Source organism: Phallusia mammillata, chromosome 7 (genome assembly GCF_965637545.1).
Source record: "Phallusia mammillata chromosome 7, kaPhaMamm4.hap1.1, whole genome shotgun sequence".
Lineage (NCBI taxonomy): Eukaryota > Metazoa > Chordata > Ascidiacea > Phlebobranchia > Ascidiidae > Phallusia > Phallusia mammillata.
In genome coordinates this window covers 751,072-778,483 of record NC_137258.1, presented here as the reverse complement: position 1 = coordinate 778,483, position 27,412 = coordinate 751,072, and the positions used below count along the sequence as shown (strand labels likewise).

The window sequence follows — 27,412 nt, the reverse complement described above, 5'->3', positions numbered from 1 at the left end:
GATGACGTTGAGTGAAGCACAAGCGTTACAAGTTTGAGTGAAATGTGCTTGATCCATTCCCACCTAAAATGCCGCAGACAACCCTGTGTCTAATCCCAGCATAGCTTCCTATATTGACAGACGAACGACCGGTCGAACCCTCAAAAATATGACCGGACCCACCTGAAAAGGAACGGCACATTTGTTGAGTTATCAAACACGTAATGTAAGTACTAAATGTTTTTTAATTCGCAATACTGTATTTAAGTTCGTTTTAAATGTTTTGCCAAATCAACACAGTCGTAAAAACGATTCGTGTAGCACCGCACCGCCGTCAAGTGGACGTTTTTAATATTTCACGTTTTCTATTATTTTCTACCATTTCTATAGAAAATCACATATGATTTCTAACCCGAGGCACGCTTTGTAACGTTTTTTTTTAATTCCGATTTTATTTCCAAAACCTCATTGAAAAGTATAGCCCATTCTGCAAAATCTAGTTTGTTCATTTTGATTGTAGCGAGCTTTGATCACTCTTGTTGGATTTATAAATCAAAATCAAAAAAACAAACACAAAATGTACAGTCCTGAGATTAGTCATTGATTGTGATCTTCGGTTGCGATTCAGAACAACAAAGATTCACACAAAAATTCTGTTTTTTAGTTTTAACTGCCTCTTTAATAGCTGCCTTTTTAATACCTCTCATCTTGGTTTCTGCTGCAATAACCAAATGTCAATGTCAAACTCCAACTTGAAAATGTAATAAATTAGACAAAAAAGAATAAAAAACAAGCAGCGTAGATATAACAGTCGCAACTGCTCCCAGCTACCAGGCCCGCGGAGAAACGTTTTTTATATTTCGGTACAGCGACGTAACATAGAATGACTTTAGAGAACGATATACAAATACCAACGGAATAGTTGTTTCTACGTTTGTGAACAACCGATTATAAACTCTACGATATATCCCCGCATTGTTGCACATTCCAAGCGCCAGGCTGGAGGCGTTGTAGGTTTTCCACGCTTTTTGCCCAGCTGTTTTCCCGAGGCACAACTTCTGTTACAATCCGCGCTTTTTCCTCGCTTTGCTCTGCATTGCATTTGCTTGCTTGTGGCCACGATTAATGTTGTGTTCAGGAAAGCTGGTTTTTGTTTTGATAGGAAGGTTTGAAGACTTTTTCTGTATTTGTTTGTTGTAAGGTTGAATTGGAAGTGAGGTGAACATTACGGCGAATATGTAACACTTTTGGACGCAGTTATTTATTGCGACAGTTGCAGACAGTTTAGTTTCATTTAATGGTGGTGGGTTAGTTTTGTAGTTAATTATTTTATGCGAGTCGAATGCAATTAAAACATTTTGGCACAAAAGCTGTTTTAAAAGGTTGGTAGTTTTAATTAGTGATGCACTAAAGTTTTGCTTGGCCGAAACACTTCAGCCGAATAAGCCGTTTCGCCGACTTTTTGAGTGTATGAAATAATGACCAAACTTTCAATGCCGCCTATTTAAAGGTTCATAAATTAACTAATTGTTACACTTAACAAGCACGATCACGCTTTGGAGCATCATAAATGGGTTCGCCTGCATTAACAACGCAAGGTTCAGTTCAGAACATTCATCTGTAAGGTCACTGCATTTTCGACCTGATTCGATCCTTATTAGAGACGGATTCGGTGCGTCACTACAGCCTTGACATTTGTTGTGAAAACAGCACGCAATATCGTTGTTTTAACGCCGACAACATGTAACAAGTGTGACAATTATATGGGTGAATATGTTTCACATAAAGGGCGCACATTTTCCCCGTAGTTCCTACGCTTTAGCGCTCCATGCGAGTCAACTTGTTGAAGCGGTTTCCGCTAGGTGAAGGCTGAGATTGGATTGTAGTCAATAACAGAAATACATAAAAAATACGCTTTTTGCGATAGATGCCCAAAAAGGTTTAAACAGCTACAAAAACACACAGTTAACACACGAAAAACAGTTAAAGCAGTTTGTTTGTGTGACAAGTGCGGAATCTAATCAGTAGTAGTAATCCAACTTCCGTCCATTTATTTGGCGCTCAATCAAGTATTTTACAAGTCACTTGTTGAGAATTAAGTGCGCAAATAAACTACTGACGAAACACGATCACCAATGGCAACAATGACGCAAATCGGGAATTGTTTGTGATGTCCGCTTTGTTTATTCGCTCACAAAAAGAAATGTTTGAATGGAACTGGCCGAAAATGTTGGCCTGTTGACAGAACGACTTTCAACGCATGAGCATCTACTTAACTCGCCAAGCAGGCAGGAGAGCAGTAGTGGCTGTGCACGCGTTTAGAGCGTGATTTCCTTCGAGTTCGGGTCTTAATTGACGATAAGTTACTGGGCAAGTATCGCGAAGCAGTTTTCCCCCACTGGAGACACGACCTTGAGTGTCCTTGAGAGGCAGAAACAAGAGCTGGAACTCTCGCGAATTTCGTTTGTTTTCAGAAACGTCGCGAACTGTAGCGATGGCGGTTCCCTCCCCTTTTGAGGGGGAAAGGGCCGGGGTTGTTGCGAGAGCGCGGCATTGTGCGAAAGTTTTTTGTTTAAACTGGCCATCCTGCGACGGAGGGGCGCACAAAAAATGACGAAGTTTGTTTATTTCGCTCGGTAACAATTCCTTGTTGATCGCTTCTATTTCGATCTGCCCGTGGAGGTTTCGGGCTTCGCTGGAACATCTTGTCCTGGTGAAGCTTAAACCAACTCGGCTTATGAGTCAGGGTCGAGTTGTGTTTGGGAATCCCGTCAGCTTTTTGTGTTCCGGATATGCTGTAATACTGAGGTTTAGGAAGTTCGTAAACAACTTACTGGTCAAGCTTTGGTTGCGACTTGTCATAGAAAGTCAACTAGAGTTCCAATTACATTCAATTTCAGTGCTGATTCGACATAACGCCTTAAATGGACCTGGCGTACTATAATTTCAGCGTAGAACACACCTTGATTTTATGTTAACATTTTGTTCGAATATTTATTGGCAAGAAAATGTTTTTTTTTATTTTTTAGAACCGGATCAGCGCGACAAAGATGTTTTTTCCATCATGGTAGTCGGCCAGAAATACGGATAAATTTGTCGAAACTTTTGAAATTGTCGTGTGCTGAGCATGAATGTAAAAATACTGTAATTATTAAATTGTAAAGAAAAACAATTTGTGAGTGACATGACAAACGACATGCAGCTAAGGATTTGTAATCCCCACTATCTTTTGCTGGTGAGTTGTTAAATTTTTATTCAGTTGACAACGTTGATATTTAACGATTTAATTATGAGAATTTATTTTTATGTCAAACTCTGATTTAAATGCGTGTTACTGTCGATGTGTTGTCATAATTTTGTGTCATCAGGAATTATGTCATGATTTACATTTAATTATTGTCTCAGATATTTCTTTTTGGATTTGCTGGAATGAGCGGATCAGACGACAGTTCGATTCTCAAGAAAAGTGGGTTAAACAATTTTGTCAAAATTTTTAAGATTGGTAAAATCTCTGTAAAGTTTAGGTACACTATTCACGGTTTTAAATAATCAGAGCAAAAAATCAGAGCCATTATATTTGTGTAAACCGTTGTGTGGCACCCAGTTGCATGCCTTCTGTCGCTTGTATTTCTTATGACCTGATGATGACAATAGCACTTGTCGAAACGTAGTCATGTTTTACACAAATATACTGACTCTGATTTTTTTTGCCCTGTAAAGTTTGTTTTCGATTTTAGATGTTTGTTAAAACTGAATTTGCTCGAAAAGGTAGCAAAACCAAAATTGAACACTGTATTAAGCCCCAATAATAAAATTTTATAAAGCAAAGATTTATAAAATCACTTGTAAAGCCAAAATGTACAATATTTGTTTCAAACGTTTGTCAATTACCAGGATTTGTGGTGAGGTAATTGTCGCATATACCGAAAAATGTTTCTCGTATAAACCATAGACTAGACTGAGCCATGCTGCTTGGGTTTACCAGAACCGAAATAGTTTTGCAGATTGCATTTTCGTTTTCAGCTTCGTGTTTGTATATTTAATCGCGTTGGGCAGCGGTCCCCAACTGGGATCGCCTGACAATTTACCTGGGTCACTTAAGTCAGTGGTTCCCGACTCATTTTAGGCCATGGACGACTATAGCCCCCTAAAAAATAAACTTTTGGACAACTTCATTGTTAAGAAAAAATACAGTAAACAAACACGGTAAGTCAAAAATGTGTTTAACAAATAGAATACAAAATAACCGCACTTATTCAATCCAGCGATTGTTTGTTAATTAGTATCTAAACGAGTACTTAAAGTTGGGGTGGATCTTTAATATATAGCTATAAAAATTATAATGTATGCCCCACTAATTTTATCCTTGAGGTCACTGCAAATGTTCTTAAGGGGTCACGGCAACAAATAGGTTGGGAACCGCTGGCGTAGGGACAGTGTCGTCGCCGCAGACGCGGTCCAGACAACTTCAAACAAGGGCGCTGTTTCGTCGCGAATGACAGCCACAAAGTAGGCCTTAGAAAGTTAGCTTAAATCCAGCCGTGCAGTTCAATGTTGTCTGGCGACGACCTTTCGCAATACCTCGTGCTCATCACACTGAAACACAACACTGTTTTTCGTATTTATTTTCCAACAATTTCTTCTGGTTTGTCGTTTATCAAGCGCTGTTCGTTAATTTTGAGATATCCTTTAGGCATCATTTGCAAAAACTTCAATCGATATTTTTGAGTCTAGATTTTAGGGCATTTGCTTCCGAAAGAAACCTTGAGGGGGAGAGGGTCGAAATTTAATCCGAAAGTTTTTTAAATAATATTACGACATAATTAAGTCCGAGTGGGAAGCCAACGTTTTGATTTTTGCCAATGTCTAAAGCAGTGGTTCTCAACTAGTTTTAGGCCATGGACCACTGGCTCAATAAAAATAATATCGTGGACATTTCTTTTGGATCAAGATTGAAGTACGCATACGAAACAATCCTTTTGGGCTTGAAACATGATTCTTTAAAACCGATTTTCAAGAAGTAAAATACAATGATAAACAGGTAACATTTTAATGCTCTCTTAATATATAATATGCTATCATCTCTAGTTTATCAACAAATTTAGCGGACGTCCTGTGGACCACCCAAAAAGTCATCATGGACCACTAGTGTCCATTGACCACCAGTTGAGAACCACTGGTCTAAAGTATCTAACAAATATATATTTACATATATACATATTGCACGCATATTGCCGCAGCTGTTAAATATTTTATCTACTGTTACCAGAAGTTTAACTTTCATTTTATTTTAATTTTAGTTGAACGTGATTTCGTCCGCGTCCGTGGAATGAAAATGGGTAAGTTGAAGTTTATATTTCACTACAGCATTCGTTGTGGCCTAAACTTTGTAACCAAGCCTGGATAACAACAGCTAAGTTTATAAGTATATATGTGGATGCTTGGTTGTGTGCTTGTCTAAAGAGTAAAGCATAATGTTCTGAAACGTTTCATGCATGTACATTGTAACCTCAATCGAAACAAACCTGTAGCCCTGACGCGTTTTCGAGCACAGCGCAGCATAAAAGAACTCCGCTATTGTGGCAGTTTAAGTGTGTCATGGCGCCATCCCCCAAAGAGTTATCTCCTCACGTTCTTTCTTGTCCTGCAGACGAGTACAACTTCTTTTGGACGCAAATCTCGATGGAGGAATGCGTGCAGAATTGTCTGGAGGAAAAGACTATTTACTGCCGCAGTTTTTGCTACAGCGTTGAGGCCAGGGCTTGCTCAGTCTACGAGAAGGCGCGCGGCACCGCTCCCCCAGCGTTCTACAACCAGCCTGGCACAGTGCCCGATGACCCTTACGGCGGAGTAGGTTGGGATTACTTCGAAAGGAAGTCGGCCAAGTACAGGCAGATGGAAGAAGAGGTGAAACAAAATACTCGCGTGTGTTCAACATAGGCTTTATGGATTTGGCAAATCCGAATCTCTTAATTTAGACAAAATTTGAAGTACAAAGATTTAATTTAATCAACATCGGTTAATTCGGATCTTCGCCTATTCGGGACAATTTTTTGGTCCAAACGGGCCCAGATTACCCGAGGCTTATGGTATGTGCAAAAAAGAACAAAAAAGTGTATTTTAACATACTTGCTTTGAATATGTTGTTACTGGGAAATGTGGTGCTAGTTTAAATTTAAGGACTTACATGTGTCTGCTTTCAGTCAACATGGCAACTTAAAATTTTTGTTTAGGTCAACCGACTGAAAAATCTCACGGAAATTAACGTAGCCGAAGCGAGTACAGCGCTCGGAAATGTTGCAGAGTTGGTTCAACCAGCCGAAGAACCAGGGTCAGGGAGTGAAATCACTGCTGGAATAGCCGCTATTCTTCCGAGTGAGCTTGAAATTGCCGGAGAATCGATACTGGTGAGTCCAAAGCCGTCCTCGTACCTCATTAAAGTTTCACCTAGACCTTGTTTCAGGAATCTTTGTGTCGTGATGTAAATGTCATGGTAACCGTAAACCAATACCATCTTCCCATGCAAAAGCATTGTATTTGAACACACCGCCAGAAAACATACCAAATTTGGCATTTCTCGTATAAGGTCGGAGTGATGTGTTTGCTAGTGATACCATTAGTGTTTCAGAACCAATGAAAACGTTTGCATCCAACATGGCTTTGTAGTTCAAGACCAGTACATCATGTGTCGGAATAAAATCACATTTGCCAGAAGAGCTCTTTAACCTTGATACTATGCCTGGCAGCAATAGCTTATATGTGTAAGGTTGGATGAAAAACAACTAAAATTCGTTTGTTTTGTATCAGACCGTCATGAAGCTAAATCCCATTGCAAACACGTCACTGGAGGGCGTGAAAGAGTTCACTGACGTGATTGCCAATGTGAGCAGCCTGATTATCGACCCGAGCTACGCTGATGCATGGTTAATGGTACAGAAGGTAAACTGAACATTTAAATAATTCTGTCAAATCTATTAGTCAATACCATGTAGCATGGCGAACCGGAGCAACATTTTAACAATCGTTGCATGTTAAAAGTTTCTCGCGAAAACCGAATCATTAGAGAATAGGAAGTTAGATCGACGTCTGAAAATATCGGGTATGAATGGACTTTGATTTACCTACTTTGTCAAGCAAACGAAGACATTTTTTATCTTCCTTGTCACTGTTGATCGCCAAGCGCAACTTAATAAGTTTCCGACGTTAAATGCAGCCTCGTGTGTTTGTAGATTACTGCTGCTTGTTCGACTGTTGCTCTGGCGACGTTTTATTTGTGGGATTAGTTAACTTAACCTGATATCATCAGATTTTACTTTCCACGAAAACTCGGTCAGCAGATTTCGTTTTTTTCTCTTTGCCACACGATGATGATTATCTGACCTCAGTGGCTTCGGGGCTGATCGCGTTTATTCTGCGGTTATTGTATATTCGGGTTTGTGTGTTCGACTAATGGTTCGCCATGTCAGCGTCGGCTTCTCCATGCCATCAAACCAAACACTCCACTGCGAAACACTTACAAAGTTTATTCAGCCAATGACAACCATGCCCTTGCGAGTCACATGTTTAGCTGCCGTTACCATGGAGACAGCATGTACTTGCCCGTCGAAGGGTGGCGCTAAAGATTTGGATACGTGGTAGTAAGCGATTGGCGCTTAAATATCGGCCCGTAAAAGAAACAATTTCCCTGTGTTCGGTTTAGGTACACACATAAGTTTTATTCTCTGAGGAACAACGACACAAAACACTGTTAATTGCAACACGATCAAGCACGAAACAGGCATAGATACAAAAAACAGAGAAATTAATAATATTATCCCAGCTACAACACTGTGTTCTCAAGCAGACGAAACAAACTACGCTGGCATGCAAACACAGTTTACCACAACTCCAAGCAAGTCATCAATACAAACAGAGGAAACGTATTTGTTGAAACGGAAACGCAGTTGTCAACCAGCCTATTCATTAGCTGTTAGAATTCTCTTACAGCAGAAGTGGCTGAGAGAAGGTTGTATAGGCGAAGGAAGTGTGCCCCTTCTATGTGTTGTCGGTATTATCGATATGAAGAACACGGATGAAAAGCAAAATTCGAGCAAAGTGGAGACTTTGAGGGATTTGGAAACGAATAAAACTACGGACAACACCTCTGCGAATACACAAGAAAAAATACTCAACGACGCTTATAAGTTCTGTCAGTTACAACAACAAAGTTTTAGGCATTGTGCATTGTGTTAAAATTTCGAGCCCAACAACGGAGGTCCAACCGGTTTGTGTTACCTATAATACGGACATCAATTAAGGAAAGACTGCTGACTTCACTTTCGCACGCCAATACTTGTGTTACGTATAGCATGACGCAGTAATTCCAGAGTGAATAGGCACATTTTACCGCCGTCTATCGCTCAGTGATCTTCACTTTAAACTCGGTCGGTTTTATTGTAAGTCCGAATGTTACTGGCCACGGATAAACTGGTTCCACCCCGGGTCTGGATTGTGCGATGTTGCAGCGTCGAACCAGGTTACAAACAAATATGAAGAGCTGATTCCGTGACAACTCGTACCCCAGACACTTGCGTGGTCCAGTCCCCCACACGATTAAGTTGGAAACAGCTTCTCCGGACAACCGACTTCCCTCTTCTCCATCCTCCGACTCTTGGAGGAAGCGCTCCGGACGGAATTCTTCTGGTTCTTCCCAAAGTTCAGGATCTCGTGTTGTCTACGTGAGAAAAATACTTCATGTTTATCAAGTGGCACTTCATTTTCCAGACTCCAATTAATGCGAAAAGTGACATATAGGCTATACTAGAAAATGGGTTAGCAGATTTTATTCAGGGATATTTTTTCCACCACGGCAACCACAATTAAAGGCAACTGTTCACAACTCAAGCTCGTGGCATCTGTCCCGGTGTATTTTGTGTAAATACTTCAGTTGTTTCATTAAAACACTTGGCCGTCCGTTTACTTTCCAGACACCAATTGATCCGACAATTGACATATGTATTAGAAAACGGATTAGCCGAGTTTACTTCAGGAATTGGTTTTCAGGAAACCAGAATTAAAGGGAACTTTTCACAACTAAAGCTCGTGGCATCTGTAGCCACGATGTATTTTTCTCGATATATTTGCGTTTATACATTATACACACACTACTTGAAAACCTTTGAGCTAGTTTACATACAAAACCTTGTGAAGTTTTACCTGGTAGGCATTGAGCATCACGATAACGTCAGGAGGTATTTGGCAGTTTTCCAGCTCGGTTTCTCGCGTTGTGTAGTGAGGGATAAGCAGCGGGACGATGGCGACATGTCGCAATACTTCATAGATCCACGCTTGTGTATAGGGTGTGAGGGATTTATGAAGGCGAAGTGTTGGGTTTTCGTCCGGACCAACAGCGGCGTCAACCTCATCTCTTAACTCCATACAAAACAAGTTGCTATAAGTTTCACTCAAAAACACATTGGGGTTAAACTTACTTTTTACCAGATGCTAAATTTCCACAAGATCTGTAGCAAAATTTCTTGAAAAAACATTTTACTATCAAACATTTTGTTGTCTTTTGTCACTTTTTGAAACACTCGTAGCTAATCTAAGTTCTAGTCCGATTTCAGCTTTCCAACTTATTGTGACAACGTTTGCTCAAAGACACAGTGTACTAGGATGGGTTGATCAGTTTAATGGTCAAACTAATCACTGAGATGGAGCAATACTTGATCTGAGATAGCTTGACTCACCTTCTTCTGTGTTTCTGGGAAGGCAGCCATGTAGAATATCGTCCATATGAGCGCAGTGTGCAGAGTGTCATACCCAGCACCGAACACATCACCAGCTGTGTAACATATTCTCTTCTGGAGATTGTACGCTGAAGAGTCACCTTGATCAAGGTCATTGGTCAATCCATCGATATTTGCATTACATCCGTTGTCCTGGGCGTGCTGACACGAATTCCCGTTCACACCGTTGGATGTCATCAGGTAGTCAGCAGTGTTCTCGTTGTTGTTGGTATTCTTGGCTTTTTTCGATGCCGTGTCGCTTGCAAACTTGAGGCAGTCTATGATATCTCGCAGGTGATTTGGGTTGTAAGTATCCAAGTGTTTGTCCAAAAGCGAAACCACGAATTTCCAATAGGCAATCGCGTATGTCTGCAAGTGCTGAAAAATAAAAGCAGGTAAAGATATGTTGAGTTAGCTGACACAGAATACATAAGGAAGGTAAATGGCGTTTGGCAAAAACTGATTCAAATATCTTTATGTCAGATTTTCGTTGTACTTGATGACGAAATGCATCAAAACCACAGGGTGTTTATTTATTTCCCAAACTGCAATTAAACAAACGATCTTGGGCACGTCTGAGTGTACACGCCCAGTCATTGCAATCAGGACCAAATTAATTGCACTAAACATACGCCCAACAACGATTAGAAGCACTACTAGCACTTAGAACAGTCTACACGTCAACCAAAATTGTAACAAAGTTCTGCGGTTTTCCCATTTTTCTCATCGACTAGTTATCACCCAAAGACGTAGGATGGGATTACCTGGGGGATTTCCACGTTAACATTGTATTTATGGGGGTGGGAGTTTACCACAAATATTGGGTTCACCAACTGTGAAACCCCCGACTTAATGGATCTCGATGGCATAACTCGCTATTAAGAGTTGAAGTTCTAAGTCATGTTTTTTTAGCAATAAATTCTACCACAACTACCACCAAAACAGACTTATTGTGCATATGTTTTACTGAGAGGGCAATTAGTAGGAATCCCATACTTTCGACAGGAATATTCTGGTAATTTGAGTTTATAGTTGCAAGAATGTTCTTCACCAACCACCGTAAAAAGTGGACTTTTTGCCCATCGTCAACATATGATAGATCACTTAAAACCAAACCAGCCTACCTTGTAAGGTCGGTTTAAGACGGGAATGTGTTTGATGAAAGGCCAGAAGTTGACGGGCTGGGCCGATCCCATCGCCCCATCGAAGCTTTGACTGATTGAGAGAAACTCGTACAACATAGGGTCGCCTTTTCCGAACGTTCTGCCGAAGCAGAGTTGGCTGATTGTGTTGAGTCCATTTCTCAATACCAGCGGTTCCGGGTCGATCACGTGATCCTGTTGGTAAACATTCCAACATGAAAATCAATATGTGAGTTAAGATGTCTCAGGATTTTAAGCGTTGGCTTAATATATTACTTTCGGATAAATCTAAAAGCAAGTGGTAGTTTTGTTTTAATCAAGTCTAACCAGAGAACCTTGTCGCCGTTTGCCGATAAAAAATACCTCTTTTGATATGTATAAATAACAATTGTAATTGGTTTCTTATTTACTTCAACGATAAGTTTTTGCGAAACAAACGAGGCACAAGCCCGATTAAATGTGAAACTGTGGCAATTAAGGATTAGTCAAGCTACTTGTTGATGTATCTGGGCCTACACGCTTTCATAGTACACAGAGGGCCACTGTGAGCAAAATTAGATGTACACGCCATGGTCACACACCAGTTTATGCACAGCATATATTTTTCATGTGTCTATATAGGCATACACATAAGCTCTCTGAGACACTGAGGGCCACTGTGAGCAACTTTAGGTCTATTCATGTGCAGCATACATTTCCTAGTAATGTGAGAAGGTTTTAAAGGCTACATTTTGTCGGTTAGTTTGATTCATAGACCAATACTTAACTAATGTGTTTATCTGTTAGAAATTAATTTGCCTTCGTACGCCGGGCAACCATTTTCGACCGTTTCACGGATACCAATTACATTATTCGTAATCAAAATGGCGCCGCAAATACCAGACAGTCTCATCGAATTATCTCACACAGGACAGCCATTGAATTTGTATTGATTAAAACCAGAAATGTCTTGAATTTTTATTCCTTTCGTTCAAGCGAATTTACAAATCAAAGTTATTATTGTGAAACGTTTTGTTCATGGTTTTCGTCATATAATCTAGTACTTTAAATTATTGTGGTGTAATTTCGTATAAGGTGTGTATAGGCTTGTGAAAAGCGCGAATTAACTGATCTTTTTTCATAACAGTTTTACTCCATGCTGCTTAACTCTTTGAATGATTTTGTTGAAACCGACCCAATTCATTTCCATTCAGCGTGAAAATTCATTACAACGTCAATTTCGATACATTGTGCGTTCCATACAGTTGCGACAGCGTAAAGATCTTTTAGAAGCGTATCACAACAAAATACACAATTACCCCGCACACTAACCACGTCAAAACACGTCGATTTGTAAGAAGTTTATCCAGTCCATTGAATAAGAGTTTGTGCTGCTAGATTGAGCTTTTCAGTGCAAAACAAATGCAGCTTTAATTTATACCTGGGAATAGTTGAATTGTTGTTTTAATTGAAGTGTTTTAAACCTAATATGCCTCATAAACAACTTTGCCCAAGTTTCACTATCGGAATTGCACATGAAAATCACTTCAAAGAATCAAACAACCATATATAAGCTGTTGCTGCCAGGCATAATATCAAGTGTATAGAGCTCTTCTGGCAATCGTAGTTTTATTCCGACATTTCGACGTCCTATACAGGTCGTCTTCATCAGGGTAAATAACACTGAATGCGCGTAGTACAGTGAACGATAAAAAAACAAAAATTGCCGGAAAAGCTCTACAAACTTGAATCAAAAAACAAGTTCACTTGTATAGAGCAAAGGAATTTGTTTATCAATTGGATAGATGTAAAGTTCATATGTTCGCACCCCGACTCACTGACCTGTTCATCAGCATCTTCGATCATCTCATCAATGAGGTTGTTTGCGTTCCAGTTTGCTGATTCCTCCATCACACTTCTCTTCCCGGGATCGCGTCCAGTCGTGTAAAGTAGAATCGCCTGCTTTGCGCAACGCTTCCTCCGCGTCCAACTCTCACTAAATATAAGTTGTCTGGGATGAGTAGTTTGCCTCAAATCCGCATATTATAACAAGCAGTTATGATTTGATCATATGCAAACCTTTCCACCGTATAGAGTTACAACAACCATGCTTGTTTATTCCCCAAAAATCTTTGTTGCACAAAAGCACCTTTTTCATTCTGAGGCAAGCGGTTAAACAATGTCCTTAACCAAACTTGTGCTTCTTGTTTCTTTTACAAAAAGTACAATCCGGTGCAAATATTTATTGTATGTCGAAACATTAGTTTTAATCAGAAGAACAGTTATGATTGGATTACATGCAGACCTTTACATTGTATAGTTACAACAATTAAACAATGGCCTTAACCAAACTCGAACTGACTATTTATTTCTTACAAATAATACTATTATTTAAAGTTTTGTCCACATTCTACAACTTACATCAGGTTAAGTTGCGAACAAGGGCTTGGATACTATTTTCCCAAGTTACCTGTAGTTTTCAAAGGTCATGCTGTTTCCCTCGCAGATAAGTTTGGACGTTTCGTAAGGTGGTCGACCAGCGAAGTCTCCGTGCCGTTTTTGGTTGGCCTTCCTTCAAATAAACCAGGAATGCCTTGAAATCAACGACACAAGGCAGTATACGTTACAGGGGAAGGACTGTCTTCGATTTAAATGTTGACTGTCTTTCAACACAAATGCATAATAGTTGTGTATGGTTAGTCCGTTGATTTTTGTGTTCGGATTTTTATATGGGTCAACTTTAGTATTATCAGTGGTGGGATTCAGTCAGTTCGCACCGGTTCTATAGAATCGTCTCACGAAATTTTATGAGATCAGCAAACCGGTTAGCATTACTGGTTACGGTCAATGGACTTTTTGTAACAAACCGGCTGAAAATATGACTTTTGTGATAGAACCGGCTGACAAAAAATTTGAATCCGCCACTGGGTATTATCATTTATCTGATCACAAAAGGTTTTTTTGACAAACGTTTGTGAAGAGAGTTTGTTTGGTTGCTTACAAAGTGAATCGCGTAGAAATCGCAATTTATATTCAGTGTTCTTACCGGATCGTGTCTAACCCCGTAACAACCAGGACGTCTTTGCATCCTATCTTTATGCGGAACAGAGATCCGTACTTCTTCGCCCACTCGGTCAGAACAAGGTGGGGCTTATCACCCAACTGGGTCACATTACCCAGCAGGGGGATTCCCCGGGGTGACGGGAGGTCACGGAAGTGTGTCACGTGATTTTTGCCGCCTGCGTGAAATCACAAGTTAGTTATAATTAAGACTCATACATAATGCGCCTAAATGGAATGGAAAAAAATCCGCCTATTTGAAGAGTTGTGTAAAAATGACAAATGATCGCACTGTCGTAATACATCTGCCAGAGAACACTTTTATCAGCGTCTATATAAGAAAATGCAGCCTGTCACAGTAAGATAGGTGTCAATTTTGATTTTATTATTGTTGCCATAACGACCACAGAGATCGTTGCCAGCAAATAGAAATCTTACCATCGGTGTCGAGATTCCGAGAAGACTTTTTCTGCAGCCAGTAAATCGCAAAACTGAAGAACGCAATCCAAGTCAATACAATAGTGGTGGGTTCGCACCACAATGACCCTATGTGACGTACCAATGACGTCACAAAGCACGACATTATTACACCCTAGATCGTTTGATTGTTCATCCTGGAATAAGAACGTGTTATTATTTGCGGAAGATCAGCGGAATCGTTGATTATATCTGATTTTGGTTTCTTAGGAGTTGTTAATATTATGTTAGACAGAAATGTGCGAGGTGTAAAGAATCTTACTAGTCTGTACATATCTTAAGTTTTTGAGAAATAGTTCATTGACATTTCTTTGATCTATTTAAAGAAGATTAAAAATGTCAAACAGGGTATAGGCATTAAAACACGTCAATCCATGAGATTTGCTTACCAAGGGCGGTTTTAATATAAATTCAATGGCTAGTTTGACTTTATGGCACATTCAAATTGTTGGCAAACATCAAATACAAAATTCCTTTATCGTTTTCCGGCAATCGATTGCAATGATTTGACAGAAATTGAAACGGAATCACATTAAAGCATTCCGGGCTTTGAATATTTAGAAAATGTTGACACTGATTAGTTTTCATGAATTATTTAATACAACTGGTTGGACTTTAAAAAATATAATTTTGGTTTCTCTGTGTTTCTGCCTTGGATTGTCTTTACCGTTTGCGTTTAGATGTTTAAGTTGGACTTTGCTTTCGACTTGAATTCCTACGCAGGACTGGTAGCAGCGTTTACATTATACTGTTCTCCCTGTTTCCCAAAATATTTGAACCATAAATATACATCAACGAATCATCACAAACGCTGCGTGGTCCACAAACCGAGCTCATTAAGCTCTCGGCAACAGTAACCTTTTCTCCAGTTTTCAAGTTGATCAGAGTCTATCTTATGTGAGTGAAAACGCCTAATCATTCTTCGACTGTTAAAGCCGGTTGTTTATTTAATCTCGTCTAGGTCACGCGACTTTTGTGTGCTGCCATCGCAGGAACAAGTTTGATCGGACATCGCGTTGCTGTCCACATCAAACAAGTATATTATCTGTCCTGTGCACATACGACCACCGTGCAGGGAGGCACGTAGCACTGCAACAATTTTGATCGAATACCTTCTCAATACTATGCTATATAGGAATTCAGTTTTTTCGATACCGCAGAAACACCCTGTCGGTTGCCAGCACACCAAAATATAAAATTTTTCGACACCAATTTTTAAAGCCAAATGTGTGACATTAGTGATAATTTGAATAGTCGTACCCTAAACACTGAATGTGCGGATTATTTCCACTATCACGACAACTATGTTTCAGTAAGGAACAGACAAGCAAATCTTAACGCGTTGTTTTATTGGCTGCCTTCTCTACGCCTGCTATGCATACCACAGAACATTAAACCGTGCCTGTTTTCGATGTTAAACTTCTGAATGTTTTGAATGTTGAACGTCTAACTGCTGCATTGTACAAGTGCATCTGTCTTTCAACCAACTTTTTCTTATACTTAACTTAAGTTTTGCGACCAACTATACTCCACCAGATGTCTTCCTGCTAGCACTACTGCCGGCTGCGGCAAAATAGACTTTGTTATTGACAATAGACCACCAAGCAGCAAACCTACTTTTACGCCACTTCTTAACTAGACCAATAGGTCAGCTGGGAAGCCGAATATAGCCCTGATGTCACCCTCTAAAAGTCATTCATCCCAGAGGGAACACTGTAGAACAAACGAGCTATTGCTGCTGAATACCAGGGTTAGTAGCGAGTTTGTATAGGTCGGGGCAACAATTACCCGGCGACCTTTCCTTTTCAGCTGAGCAACGCAACGAACTGAGCCTCGCAATCCCCCTAAGGGTTGGCGGTGGTTATGATGCGAGGAAGGTAGCTTCGTACGCGAGCGCCTGGCACTTTGCGACGAACAACCGTGCAGTTAACCACACATGAACTTTGGTTAAACTCAAGTGGGTTCATGGACAAGTGGTTGCCAACTAAAATGCTTCGTCATAAATTCAACTCATTTTGTGAAAACACTTGAACGATTTGATTTTCGATTTATGTAGTTTTGTGCTTGCAATTCTGAAAACAATTTATGCCCTTGATATATTAACTTCTTTTCGGTTGCTAAACTATTGTTCAACACTCCTGTGCGTTTTTTGGCTGCTGCATAAAGTAATTAAATTGCGCTGGCACAACCACAAGGGCGCAATGCTATGTTTGTTGTTGCGGCTGTTACTTGAGTAAATGCGTTTCAAATAACGCCGAATGCATTTGATCGCTTTCCGGGTTGTGCCTTGCATTGGAGAGACCTGCTTCCTGAGTTCCCCTACTCTTGTCACATTTCCCAATTTCTACAGACACCATCAGCAGCCAGCAATGCACTCGCGCTGTCCCCACATTCCTAACATTCCTGCTAATACCGCTTCGTAGTGAAACCGCCTGTTCGCTAGTTGTGTTGTTTGGCGAGGGGCGAGTTTATTGCCCTACCTCGGTCCCGTTGAAACCAGGGCAAATCCAAATCGGGCACGAAGGCAAACAACTACACAAAGTATCTAAACCTGCACAACTCTCATTATTCGTGATCTGGCCTCAGTCGTATTTGCCACCGCTGGCCTTCCGAGCTTCGCGCTAAATACCCTTCACTTCTTCCGCTGTTTAACGTCGGAGAAAACAGTAGCGTGGCTTTCTAACCAAGTTCGCGTGTCAAGGTTTGAGTGTCGCGTGCAGACTACAACCAGAATCAACTGATAAGCTGGAGTTTAATCCTCGACATCGCGTGACCGATCGTCGTTTCGCTTCTCCCTGTTAAATCAATAATTAGCGCTGATCTGTTCCGGCCGCCATTGCTTTATGTGGTGAAGCGGAGTGCAGGCGCCGGCCATTAGCGGCCACTGACCCATCGGGCTTGTAGTGGACGAGTAATTAAAGCGCGCTCGATCGTGTCGTGCCGATGCCACTTGTAGCGTGCAGCATCTCGCGTGACAACAGAACTGAGGTAGCGGATTTCCAGAAATCGGCGAAAAGTAACCAACAGAAGCCTAGGATCGCGTGCGACCGAGGTTACCGAGTTACTACCGCTGCTTACCGCACCATGTCGGGCAATTAAATCCCCAAGCTAACACGCAATCAGTCCACAACACACAGTCGTCTGCTTCTCCACGTCGGGAAATACAAGCTCAGCTTTCGAGGCGCCGCGTAGCTTCGTTCCCGTAAAAATGTCAAAGCGGCGGAGACACAACGTGCTTCGGTTACAAATATTTATAAATAGCAGCTGATACAGGTTGGCCGATTAAACAACGGTGAAACTGGCCACGATTTCTGACACTTCAATCCACAGTTGTAAAAAGGCGCACGTGGTATAGGGGCTCCGCCTCAGCATGAGCGACCTTTGGATGTCAACAAAGGCGGATTCGCTTGGCAGGTCACGACGATGTCAAATACTATTGATTCGAATTTACGAGTCGGGAGATACGGCACGCGATTGTGACGCAATAAACTTTGTTCGATTTGTGATTTATCCCGTTTCCCCTGAAGTATTGAGCAAAGACAATCGGCCGTTCCAAGCCGCTTACGACTGGTGAACTGGCGAATCACGTGATGAACGAACTCGGGTTGGGGTCGCAGGTGAAACGTGCGCGGAATGCCGATGCTTCCCCAGTGAAGAAGTTCCGCGCACAAAACATGGCTTCGCACGCGATTCTCTGGGCCGTCGCGGTCTGTGTGTTTCCGCTCGGACTCCGGCGACCAAATCCTCTTTTCGTATTCGCTGGTCATTACGCCTGTTCAACTCGCTCGTTGCTGGATCAATGCGCCGCGGGCTTTGAGTTTTTTGATCGCTGTAGGATAGAAGATGCCTCGTATTATCTGATGTTTATATCTCCAAGTAATGGTGACAATTCGGGTGTTTACGATCACTGCGTCCAACAATGCTTCCCGCTTGTCCATTGTGTTCAGTTACTTTTTACTTCTTGCAAATCTTGAAGCATATTTGCAATGTTTTGGCCCCCGGAATATCTAGCAACACAATATACTTGTGCAAGCGGGGAATCGCTGAAATTTTTGTGGTTTAGTGGTAAACTTTTACCCTTTACTTCAATTCCAAATAAAAGCGGCCGGATAAAATTGTTTGCCTGGTTTGGGAGAAATATTTGGCAAAGCTATACACGTGAAATAATGACATGTGTTCGCAGAAGTGGAATTATGACGACGCGCAAACAATTTGATTTTGTTTGTTGCTTCATTCGGGTTTTGTAAAAAAATGCCCTAAACCACAGAAGTGCATTTGACTCGGTATAAAATTCCAGGGGTTTTCAGTTTGCGACATAACTCTTAGCTAGTGTAAAGTCATGTCGTTTAGCTGTTGCATTTGGAAAGCGATCAAAGTTAACACGTTGCGAAAAACGCTGGAAAGTTACTGATACTTGCTGAAGCACACGGTGTCATATCAAGCGAAACCGACGCAGCATTAAAGCGACCCTCGTCTATTTTTAGTTTTAACCCAATGACGAGTTCGACACGCACCAACGAACAGGACAGACATCTTTGTGCAATCGGTGCTTGCAGCAAAAACTCACGCGCCAAAGTTTGGGGTTACAGCTGTAAGACTTCGGCATTCTGTCGTGTCCACATGTACTTGGTGTCCTCCTGTCGCATGCCCTTGTGTATTTCAACACGTGTGTGGCAAATGCTGACAAGAGTTTTGTTGTTGCAGAATCCCGTTGTTCCTGGAAGCGCTGGTGTTGTGACGACCGCCGAAACCTTGTGCAGAGAAGCCAGTCACTATCTGCTCGATGCAAACCAAACTTCAAACAATTACATCAAGTCGGAGGCGGAATCAGTGGGTGAGTAACATTTGTTTTTGTTAACCTGCATACAGCGGCCATGTTTCTCGCGTTTTCTAATTTCCAGCCTATTGCTGTGTTTGCGTTTGGCAGAAACCAAAAATTTCTGGACAATTTTTGCAAAACTATTTTAGTTTATTCACCTTCAGAAACAACTGATAACAAATTTCTATGTTTCTCTTGCTCAGCATTTTGGATGGAAGTGATCAAAACCGGACGGGGTGAAAACTCACCTCTCGTAAGATCAACGGGGGATGGGGAAACATTCTCCAGCAGCTCTGATGAGTCATTTTCATCCACATCCTCATCAACTTACACCTTCCCTGGACCGGATGAGCAGGAAGAAGAAGATGAGGGGGAGGAAATCCGCCCCACCACCAGCGCCACCAAGCGACCACACCAAACATTCGTCACAAACACACGTGAGATTGTTTGTAGTTTGTTACTTTGTATCTTAATATTGCTTCGGCCTTGTGTTAAACAAACTTGATATTTTAAACTTGAATTTCTTACTACTACGAAAACAAGGTTGCAATGACCTAATGCCTTCAGTTGGCCAGATAAGCATGATAAGTTTTAAGCTAGTTAGATGAACACGGAAATGTTATTGCATCTTCTGTGCCTTTCGGTTTCAGACACAACTTTCCCACCTCGGCGTGAGGATTTTCTGGGTGACACGATCAGTTTACCACGCCGAGCATTAGGCGACAAATCTGTGGTGATGAATGTGAGGTATAAGAACTTAGGTCGTTCCATGCCGACACGGAAAAACGACGACAGGTGAGGAGACGTTGGGTTGTAGATTGAAAAACATTTGTCTTGTATATCGGTGACATTGCTTGTGAACCGCAAGGCTGGTGGAAAAAACATATTTTATTCGCCTGGAAATACAAATCCTTTAATAATCCATAAAGATCAGGGGCGCTTGTATGCATATGTGTCACTTATGGATTCCAAACTGCTTCTGAACTAAGTTTTACATCATTTACAAAATTTGCAACCAAACTTTTTTCAAACTTTTCCAGATTGCAGCGTGGAGAAACAGTTCGTCGTAATGTGATCAACAGCGCTGTTCTCACCACCACCGTCATCCCGCCTCCACCGGAAGTTGTCTTCCAACGTGATCCCGTCATCATTGTGTTCAGGCACGAGAGAGAAGCGCGTGGTAATGTGACTGGATTGGACCGACCCGTCAACGGGACAACATCTGCCCCCGAACCGAGTCCGATCACTCACAGCGAGGAGACGCTTCACTGTGTGTATTGGGATACTGACACCAGGTCGGTTCAGGTGTTAATTTATGAAATTACCACAAGTTGGATGTTTGTTTTGATGAAAACAAACTGCCGCAGAGCTTGTAAATAGTTTGCTTAATTTCACCCGATGCTTACAATATTAATTGTTGCAACGCCTTCAATGGAATGTACTCACTACACACACGCTATTTGATGGCGATAGCAGTTATTTGATCAAGCTACGACTACTTTTATTTTAGTGTCTATAATATTCACTTTATGTCTAATGTTCGGTAGGTTGGTCTTCTTCAAATGTGAAAAATACACCCAATTGATTTTGTTATGCATAGGAAGGTTTGCATAATTTTTACACTTTCTTTCCAGAGTAAATGTTTACCTTGCATTTTCTGATCAGATCCCATTAACATATTTGGCAAAAACTTCCTATAGGATTGCGCCATGTCACATATGAGGTAATCGCCACCATGAAAGGTTTCCGTAAATTTCTTAACTCCTACTGCTGCTGTTGTCGCAAAACATGTGCGACAAATGTACATGGACAAGCCCGTATCCGCCCGACTAATCCTCTTAATATGTTCCTCGTTACGATTTTACATTCGCACTGCGAGCTGTAGAGGCATCCTCCTTGCGTGCCAAGAAGTCTGTTTACGCGATCTGTCAAGCCCGTGTTCGACAAATACAAGCCAGATCGCTGTTGTAAGACTCAGCTGCCACACCCGCTCACAGTAAATACATCCACTTACTACGCGAGCCACAACGCTGCTGGTAGCGACCACAGCAAACGGGACAAACCTTCAACTAACCACTCGTGTATGTTTTGTTCGCTTGTAGTGGAGGTGACGCAGGTTCTTGGTCAACCAGAGGCTGTTCCGTGCTCTCATCCAATGCAACACACACTGTCTGCAACTGTTCACATCTCACAAGCTTTGCCGTGCTTATACAGGTAAACTCATCCTATAACACTATTTATTCCGACTGCTAACAATACGATCTTTATGGAGCTTGTCGAAGGAGTTTACAATTGAAAAATGTAGAAGTCAAACTCGTGAGCGAAAGACTGCGACATCCTTAAACTTAACCTCAATACCCGACTTACAAATAAAATAAAACATCGCATCCACAGCCCTTATGCCATTCAAGTTTACAATCCACCCGTAAACTGTAAAGGTTTGAGCTAGGAATCGAACTCGAGAACAAAAGACTATTAACCTAATTCCCCTTTAGCCTAAAACTCAGTACCCAACCTACAAATAAATAGCAGCGCATCTACAGCCCTAATGTCTATTCATCATTACGAACTCTGTGTCATGGCACTCGGTCGTCGAATAAGTTGCTGAAAAAGCGTTCTATGTCAGCAGGGCATTCATTGAAACATGTTTGTGATTAGATCGTCGATTACAACATGGACGACGCAACTGTGCTCGGCCACCAGAAAGCGCTCAGCATAATATCAAAGATCGGCTGCGCGTTGTCGTTTATCGGCGTTCTCTTCATGTGTGCGGCTTTCATCAAACTCAAGTAAGTAATGTGTGTGGCATTCCAAACATCATGTTACTGATGCGATAAGGCTTCGAGCGTTACAACATCAGCAAGATGCTGAATATTCCATCGACGTGTAAACAGACTTACCAGGGTTTAAGTCACCTGACAGTTTTGGTGGCTCTATCATAGGTCGTGCTATAAGGTCAACGCAACCTTACATACAAGTGTTTCCATCAATCAACATTCTTATTGGGTTGATCGTGGCAAAATGTGTTTACAAAAGAGGGTGGTGAATTTGAAAAATTCCGACAAAATCTTTAAAATAATTATGTGTTGTAGAAAAATCAAAAGTAACCTATATATTGTCCGTCACAGCTAGTTGTTTCCGTTGGGAAAACACACAAAACGTGAATTTTGTGTTGCTTTTTGGAAACCATTACGTTTTGTTTTTCTCAGTATTGAGATATTTTTACGACCAAGATCAAACTTTGTCAGTTGCATTGGTTAACCTACGAACTTTCCCTGTAGATTTCACACAGAAAACATGAAGATTCACTTTAATCTCGGTGTGGCGGTAGGTTTGGCAGACCTCGTGTTTCTCTTTGAAGAAATTGCTGAGTCATCCACAACCACCTGCGTCATCGTCACAGTATTCCTCTATTACTTCAACATGTCGGTGTTGGCGTGGATGCTTATAGAAGGTGGGGAGCGGGATTGCCGGGTGATGACGTATGGGAAAGTTCATGAAGGATTGGCGGAGAATCGCGTGCGAAATTTTCACATCAACTCGCCACTGTGTAATTACGTAATCAACTGATTTGGATCTGGCGTGCAAAAATGTCTGGCAAATTCTGGCTTGTTCGCACGCAAGTCGGTTTCAAACGGTTAATTGATTATGAGCGTTTTTAAACGTTTTAAATCTGTTCGCTCGAAACGCCAAATCACTTGCCAAACACTAAAGAGAACCTAGGTAACAAGTTTTCGTTTAGATTTGTCACTTAAAAGCACATTTCGCGGTAGACCGATGCCCTAAGGTTGATTATTTTGCAACAATTTAGTTATGACTGTGGCCAACATGATGTTTTTTATTTAAAATATGAATACTAGTAAACATACGTTAGTATGAAAACATTCGTGAGGGTTCGAATCCCGCCGCAGGCTAGATTTTCTAGTTTATGCCGTACCATATGGAAATGCTTGTGAAACCGGCTTGATTCGGTATATCGCTTCCAATGGGCCTGACGTACTGAGTAAACACAAGTGTACTTTAAAACCGAACCCATGTTGAAACAAACAGTAACCCCGATCTCTATTTTTCTCAAGAAATAATGCATTAAAAGCAACAAAGTTTATTTGTCATTCCGGTATAACATGCAATTGTCCATGGGGCAAAATCATTACCGTCCTTTATAATATAGACTTATATTAGAAGATCAAGTTTCGAAATATATTCAATGGTTATCAAAATAACAAATTACCCTACAAACGTCAAGGGCCATATTTCCGTACATTTTCATGCAACACATAGCAGCCGCAGACAGTGCACACTGTTTCGACCTTTAAGGCCTCATCAGTGCAGCTGGTGACAAGACATAGGCCGTATTGGCTAGTGTGGCCATCTAACAGCACTCCAGTTTGTTGAGAGTAACAGGGTAAAAAGTCATGTCTCACCTATTCTGTTCGATGCCACAACTGGGCATAAACCACAGAGAAAAATGGTTCAAAATGGCCAACCAACTGCTTGGGAAACAAAGTGATGTCACTTCAGTATCAATGTAAAATCATCAAGCCAATAGACATATGCGGTCGTTTTGCAAATCGTGGCAATGATCGACGGCGTACAATGTCTCCTTCCATCCCTAACACTTGAACACAACTTAACTCAACTATCCCTCTCACACAGGCATTCATCTTTACTCGCAAGTGGTCGTTGTGTTCGTGTCCGCTCGACGTTGGGTGAAGTATTACATATTCGCTGGATGGGGAGCGCCGCTGCTTATTATGGCAATTTCAATGGGAATCCTCAACGTGAAGCTCGGATCGAACGGAATGTAAGACAACGTTGTTGTTTATTTGAGTTTTGTCGATGTTCGAGACTGTTAGCGCCACTTGTCAAGTGCTCATGAGATACAGAGCACCCCTAAAAATAAGCTCATAGTATGAAAGATGGTTTAATTGGGAAATTCTGTCTAATTGATTTAAATATCAATCCCAATTAACCTGTAATAAAACTCGGAACACTTGAATTTTGCTTTGAATGGGAGCAACCATATTTAGTGCTTCGTTTTTTCCTAGTAGGCCTATATCTAAAAACTTAAAACGAACTGGATTTTGCATTAAATAAAAAACAGGGAGTAAAAACGGTTAACAAACCCTGTTCTAGAATAAAAAAGTATTGACTTTTCAAGTCAGGAAACTTGCGTAAACCTTTTTGTATGATTGTGTGTATTAGTGATAAAACGATGATTTGGTCCGTGTAGTCCTAATACAGACACATTTCATCGATTTATTATTTGCAGTTGTTGGTTGTCACCAGCTGATAATTCAATCTGGGCCTTCTCTGCTCCAGCCTTACTCGTTCTTATCATCAACACAGTGATTCTCATAACTGTGGTGCGAGTAATTCTCAACATACAACCCGAGAAGTCGAATCATATGAAACTGGCAAAGACCAGGTATTTGTTGTCGCTTAATTCTAACCATCTATTGGCTCTCTGGCACCACATAGCGTTTTTTTTTAAAGATGGAAGTTGATTGCGTTGTTCTTTAATAAATTTTACTTTTATACGCCCCTCAAAACAGATTCCAGGATTCCGTTTATACTTGAAATATTTTTCTCTCTGTTACCGACCTGACATAAACAGTTTAGGCTAGACGGAAGATTTTAAGACAACACAAACATAATGTTGTGCAAATATAATCATAGATAGCATGCACTGTAACTCTTATAAACAAATTAACTATTACCATTACATTTTTACGTAATTAAACCTCTACTCACCCTTGAGATTGTTATTGTGCACCCTGTTACGGAGGAATGGCTGGAGCTGCTGGCTCAAATCGTCATGTTTCGGCAATAACTAATTCCATCATAATGCTTGAAATCGTTTGTCCATGCAGGAACGCAGTAAAGGGGAGCATCTTTCTCTTCCCACTGCTCGGAACAACGTGGCTTTTCGGCTTCTTGTGTCTTAGCGAGAACACTCTCGTCTTCCAGTATCTCTTCGCCATCACAAACTCCCTGCAGGGATTTTTCCTCTTTGTCTTCCATTGCCTCTGCAACTCAGAGGTGACGTTTATTCTTAATTTCCACTTTTCAAGGTTTTTGACTAATGCATTTCCGGCAGGTTCGTGAAGATGCCCGACGTCACAAATGGTTCGGTTCGTCGACGTCCAAACACTTTACCAAGCAAGATCAGCAATCAGGAGCTTTCGGGTTGAACGTGGCAAACGGTTTGCGTCGCTTCCGGAACAGCATCAGTTTCGAGATGCCTACGTCATCGTCTTTCAACAGTTCTGATCAAACGTCGAGCGACGGAAGTGACGTGGAACGAGTAAAAATGAAGCGACTTCGTAAAATCACTAATCTCTTTCCGAAGGTACATCATAATGATCAATATTTTGTATTTAAACGCTCGCGTATTGCTCTCACATTCTAAGCACATACTTACACTGGTGTGTGGTAACAGCGTACACATCTAATGTTACTCACAGTGGTCCTCGGTGTACTCAGGGAGCTTGTGTGTATCTCCAGACACATGAAATCTATGCTGAGCATAAACTGGTGTGTGGCCACAGCGTGTACATCTAATGTTGCTTACAGTGGTCCGCAGTGAGCTTGTGTGTATCTCCAGACACAATGAAAATCTGTACTGCGTATAAACTGGTGTGTGGCTACAGTGTGTACATCTAATGTTGCTTACAGTGGTCCTCAGTGTAATTAGGGAACTTGTCCAAACACAATCGGCAATAATCTTCTCCTTTAACCAGCGGATCTTTCAGATTTTCACATCTCGTCTTCCGAGCACAATTAAAGAAGAGGAAGATAAATACGCAGCCACTGTAGAGTATGACGCAAGCACCGCTACGTCATCGACTGCCAACACCCCGAAATCCAGGGGAAACCCCTCGTTGAAAGACAAAAACTTGCCACTGCCCGGAATGCCGGTGAAAAATGACAGGATTATTTCGAGCACGCTCTCACACATCACACTGCCCAAGGAGGCACAGGTAGGCGAAGACTATGTTTGTAAGTCGGGTCGGGTTCGGGCTTGATTTTCTAACTATAGGCCATGTTTGTGTCGTGGAACTTTCGCCCTTTTAACAAAATTTCCGGTTCGGGTTTCGGGCTTGTACTTTCGGATTTGGAACCCAATTTCGGACTCGATTTCAACTCAAAAGTATAAACTGGCGCAAATGAATTGGTAACAACTGGGACCTGTAAGGCAGTTGTCGGCCAGTGCCGGTCCGCGAGAAGTTCGTTACCGGGCCGTACTTTGTAGGTTAAATGCTTAAAACATTTTGCCCATGTATCCCGGATTGATAGAATATTTTAAGCATTTCATTGCTAATTATTTGTAGTTGTTTGAAGGCCGTTCCACAAAAAAATTTCAGTTTCAAAAACGGTCCGCAGTACAAAAAAGGTTGCCGACCCCTGCTGTAAAGGTTATTTGCTTTTCTACCACTACCATACTTCACGTTGAGGATTCGCTCTACATGCTTAAACTTGTTTCCTTTCTCGGAATATTACAAGCACCTTTCAATGTTTCACGATATTGCCTTTCCGTTTTGTTGGCATATGATTTTTCACGTGACTTTTTTTAGCTGAAACTGGATCTCATGTTAGCTGATCAAATTGTGAAGAATCTGGAAGACGAGAAGGAAGGAGCTCCGACATCCGGAGACAAAGAGGACTCCCTGGATGAGTATCTTAAAGATGAGGATCGCAAAATGAAGATGAGCTACGATTCCGGACTCAACAGCATCGATAACGAGTCTCTTCTGGATGAGACTGATGAAGTTTGGATGGCGTCGCTTCTTGATAAGCAGAAGAATGAGGAAAATACCGACGTCGCCGTGACAACAGAGACGCCAGTGTAAATAGTAGCGCCGAATTTCTCCGGGAAAATGATTAAAGTGGAAAATGTCTTCTGCTTCGGGAAACTTCAGCTAACCAATGTTTATCTCCACAGGAAATATTTTATGTAATTTGTCATACCCGGGTTTGGTAGCAGTTGCTTAATGATCCAGAGAACAACCTTTCATAATGATAAACTCAGTATGGTCCATTATGAACTATTTGTCCAAGAGTAGAGCTACAACAACTCATCAAATCAACTGCATGTGGAAACTTTTTGCTGGAATTTGGTGCGTTTTGGTTTCGTGGTTGTTAAGTTAGAATTCGTGAAATAAAACATAGGTTTGTAGAAAGAAAAA

At 41.3% G+C, this 27,412-nt stretch overlaps 2 protein-coding genes across 3 annotated transcripts; one reads left to right on the top strand and one right to left on the bottom strand.

The window, feature by feature from the left end:
* The first annotated feature begins 24 nt into the window (after positions 1-24).
* Positions 25-27,412, top strand: LOC145238734 (uncharacterized). Of its 2 annotated transcripts, none has more exons than XM_080101984.1 (20): positions 25-205; positions 3,009-3,214; positions 3,385-3,445; positions 5,280-5,318; positions 5,630-5,886; positions 6,213-6,386; positions 6,787-6,918; positions 19,109-19,238; positions 19,427-19,660; positions 19,874-20,018; positions 20,264-20,518; positions 21,326-21,437; positions 21,882-22,012; positions 22,505-22,677; positions 23,880-24,027; positions 24,496-24,651; positions 25,097-25,265; positions 25,324-25,575; positions 25,967-26,206; positions 26,801-27,412. In XM_080101984.1, exons 2-20 carry the CDS (start codon positions 3,164-3,166, stop codon positions 27,074-27,076), a joined length of 3,135 nt encoding a protein of 1,044 aa, XP_079958110.1. In that variant the 5' UTR covers positions 25-205; positions 3,009-3,163; the 3' UTR covers positions 27,077-27,412. The 2 variants fall into 2 exon arrangements, with proteins under 2 accessions (XP_079958110.1, XP_079958111.1); XM_080101985.1 differs by having other exon boundaries at positions 26-205; positions 25,979-26,206.
* On the bottom strand, positions 7,669-14,541 carry LOC145238737 (cytochrome P450 1A1-like). Its single transcript, XM_080101988.1, has 8 exons — positions 14,366-14,541; positions 13,914-14,106; positions 13,338-13,439; positions 12,710-12,863; positions 10,871-11,083; positions 9,708-10,124; positions 9,175-9,390; positions 7,669-8,692 (listed from the first exon to the last, which is right to left on the bottom strand). Exons 1-8 carry the CDS (start codon positions 14,508-14,510, stop codon positions 8,372-8,374), a joined length of 1,761 nt encoding a protein of 586 aa, XP_079958114.1. The 5' UTR covers positions 14,511-14,541; the 3' UTR covers positions 7,669-8,371.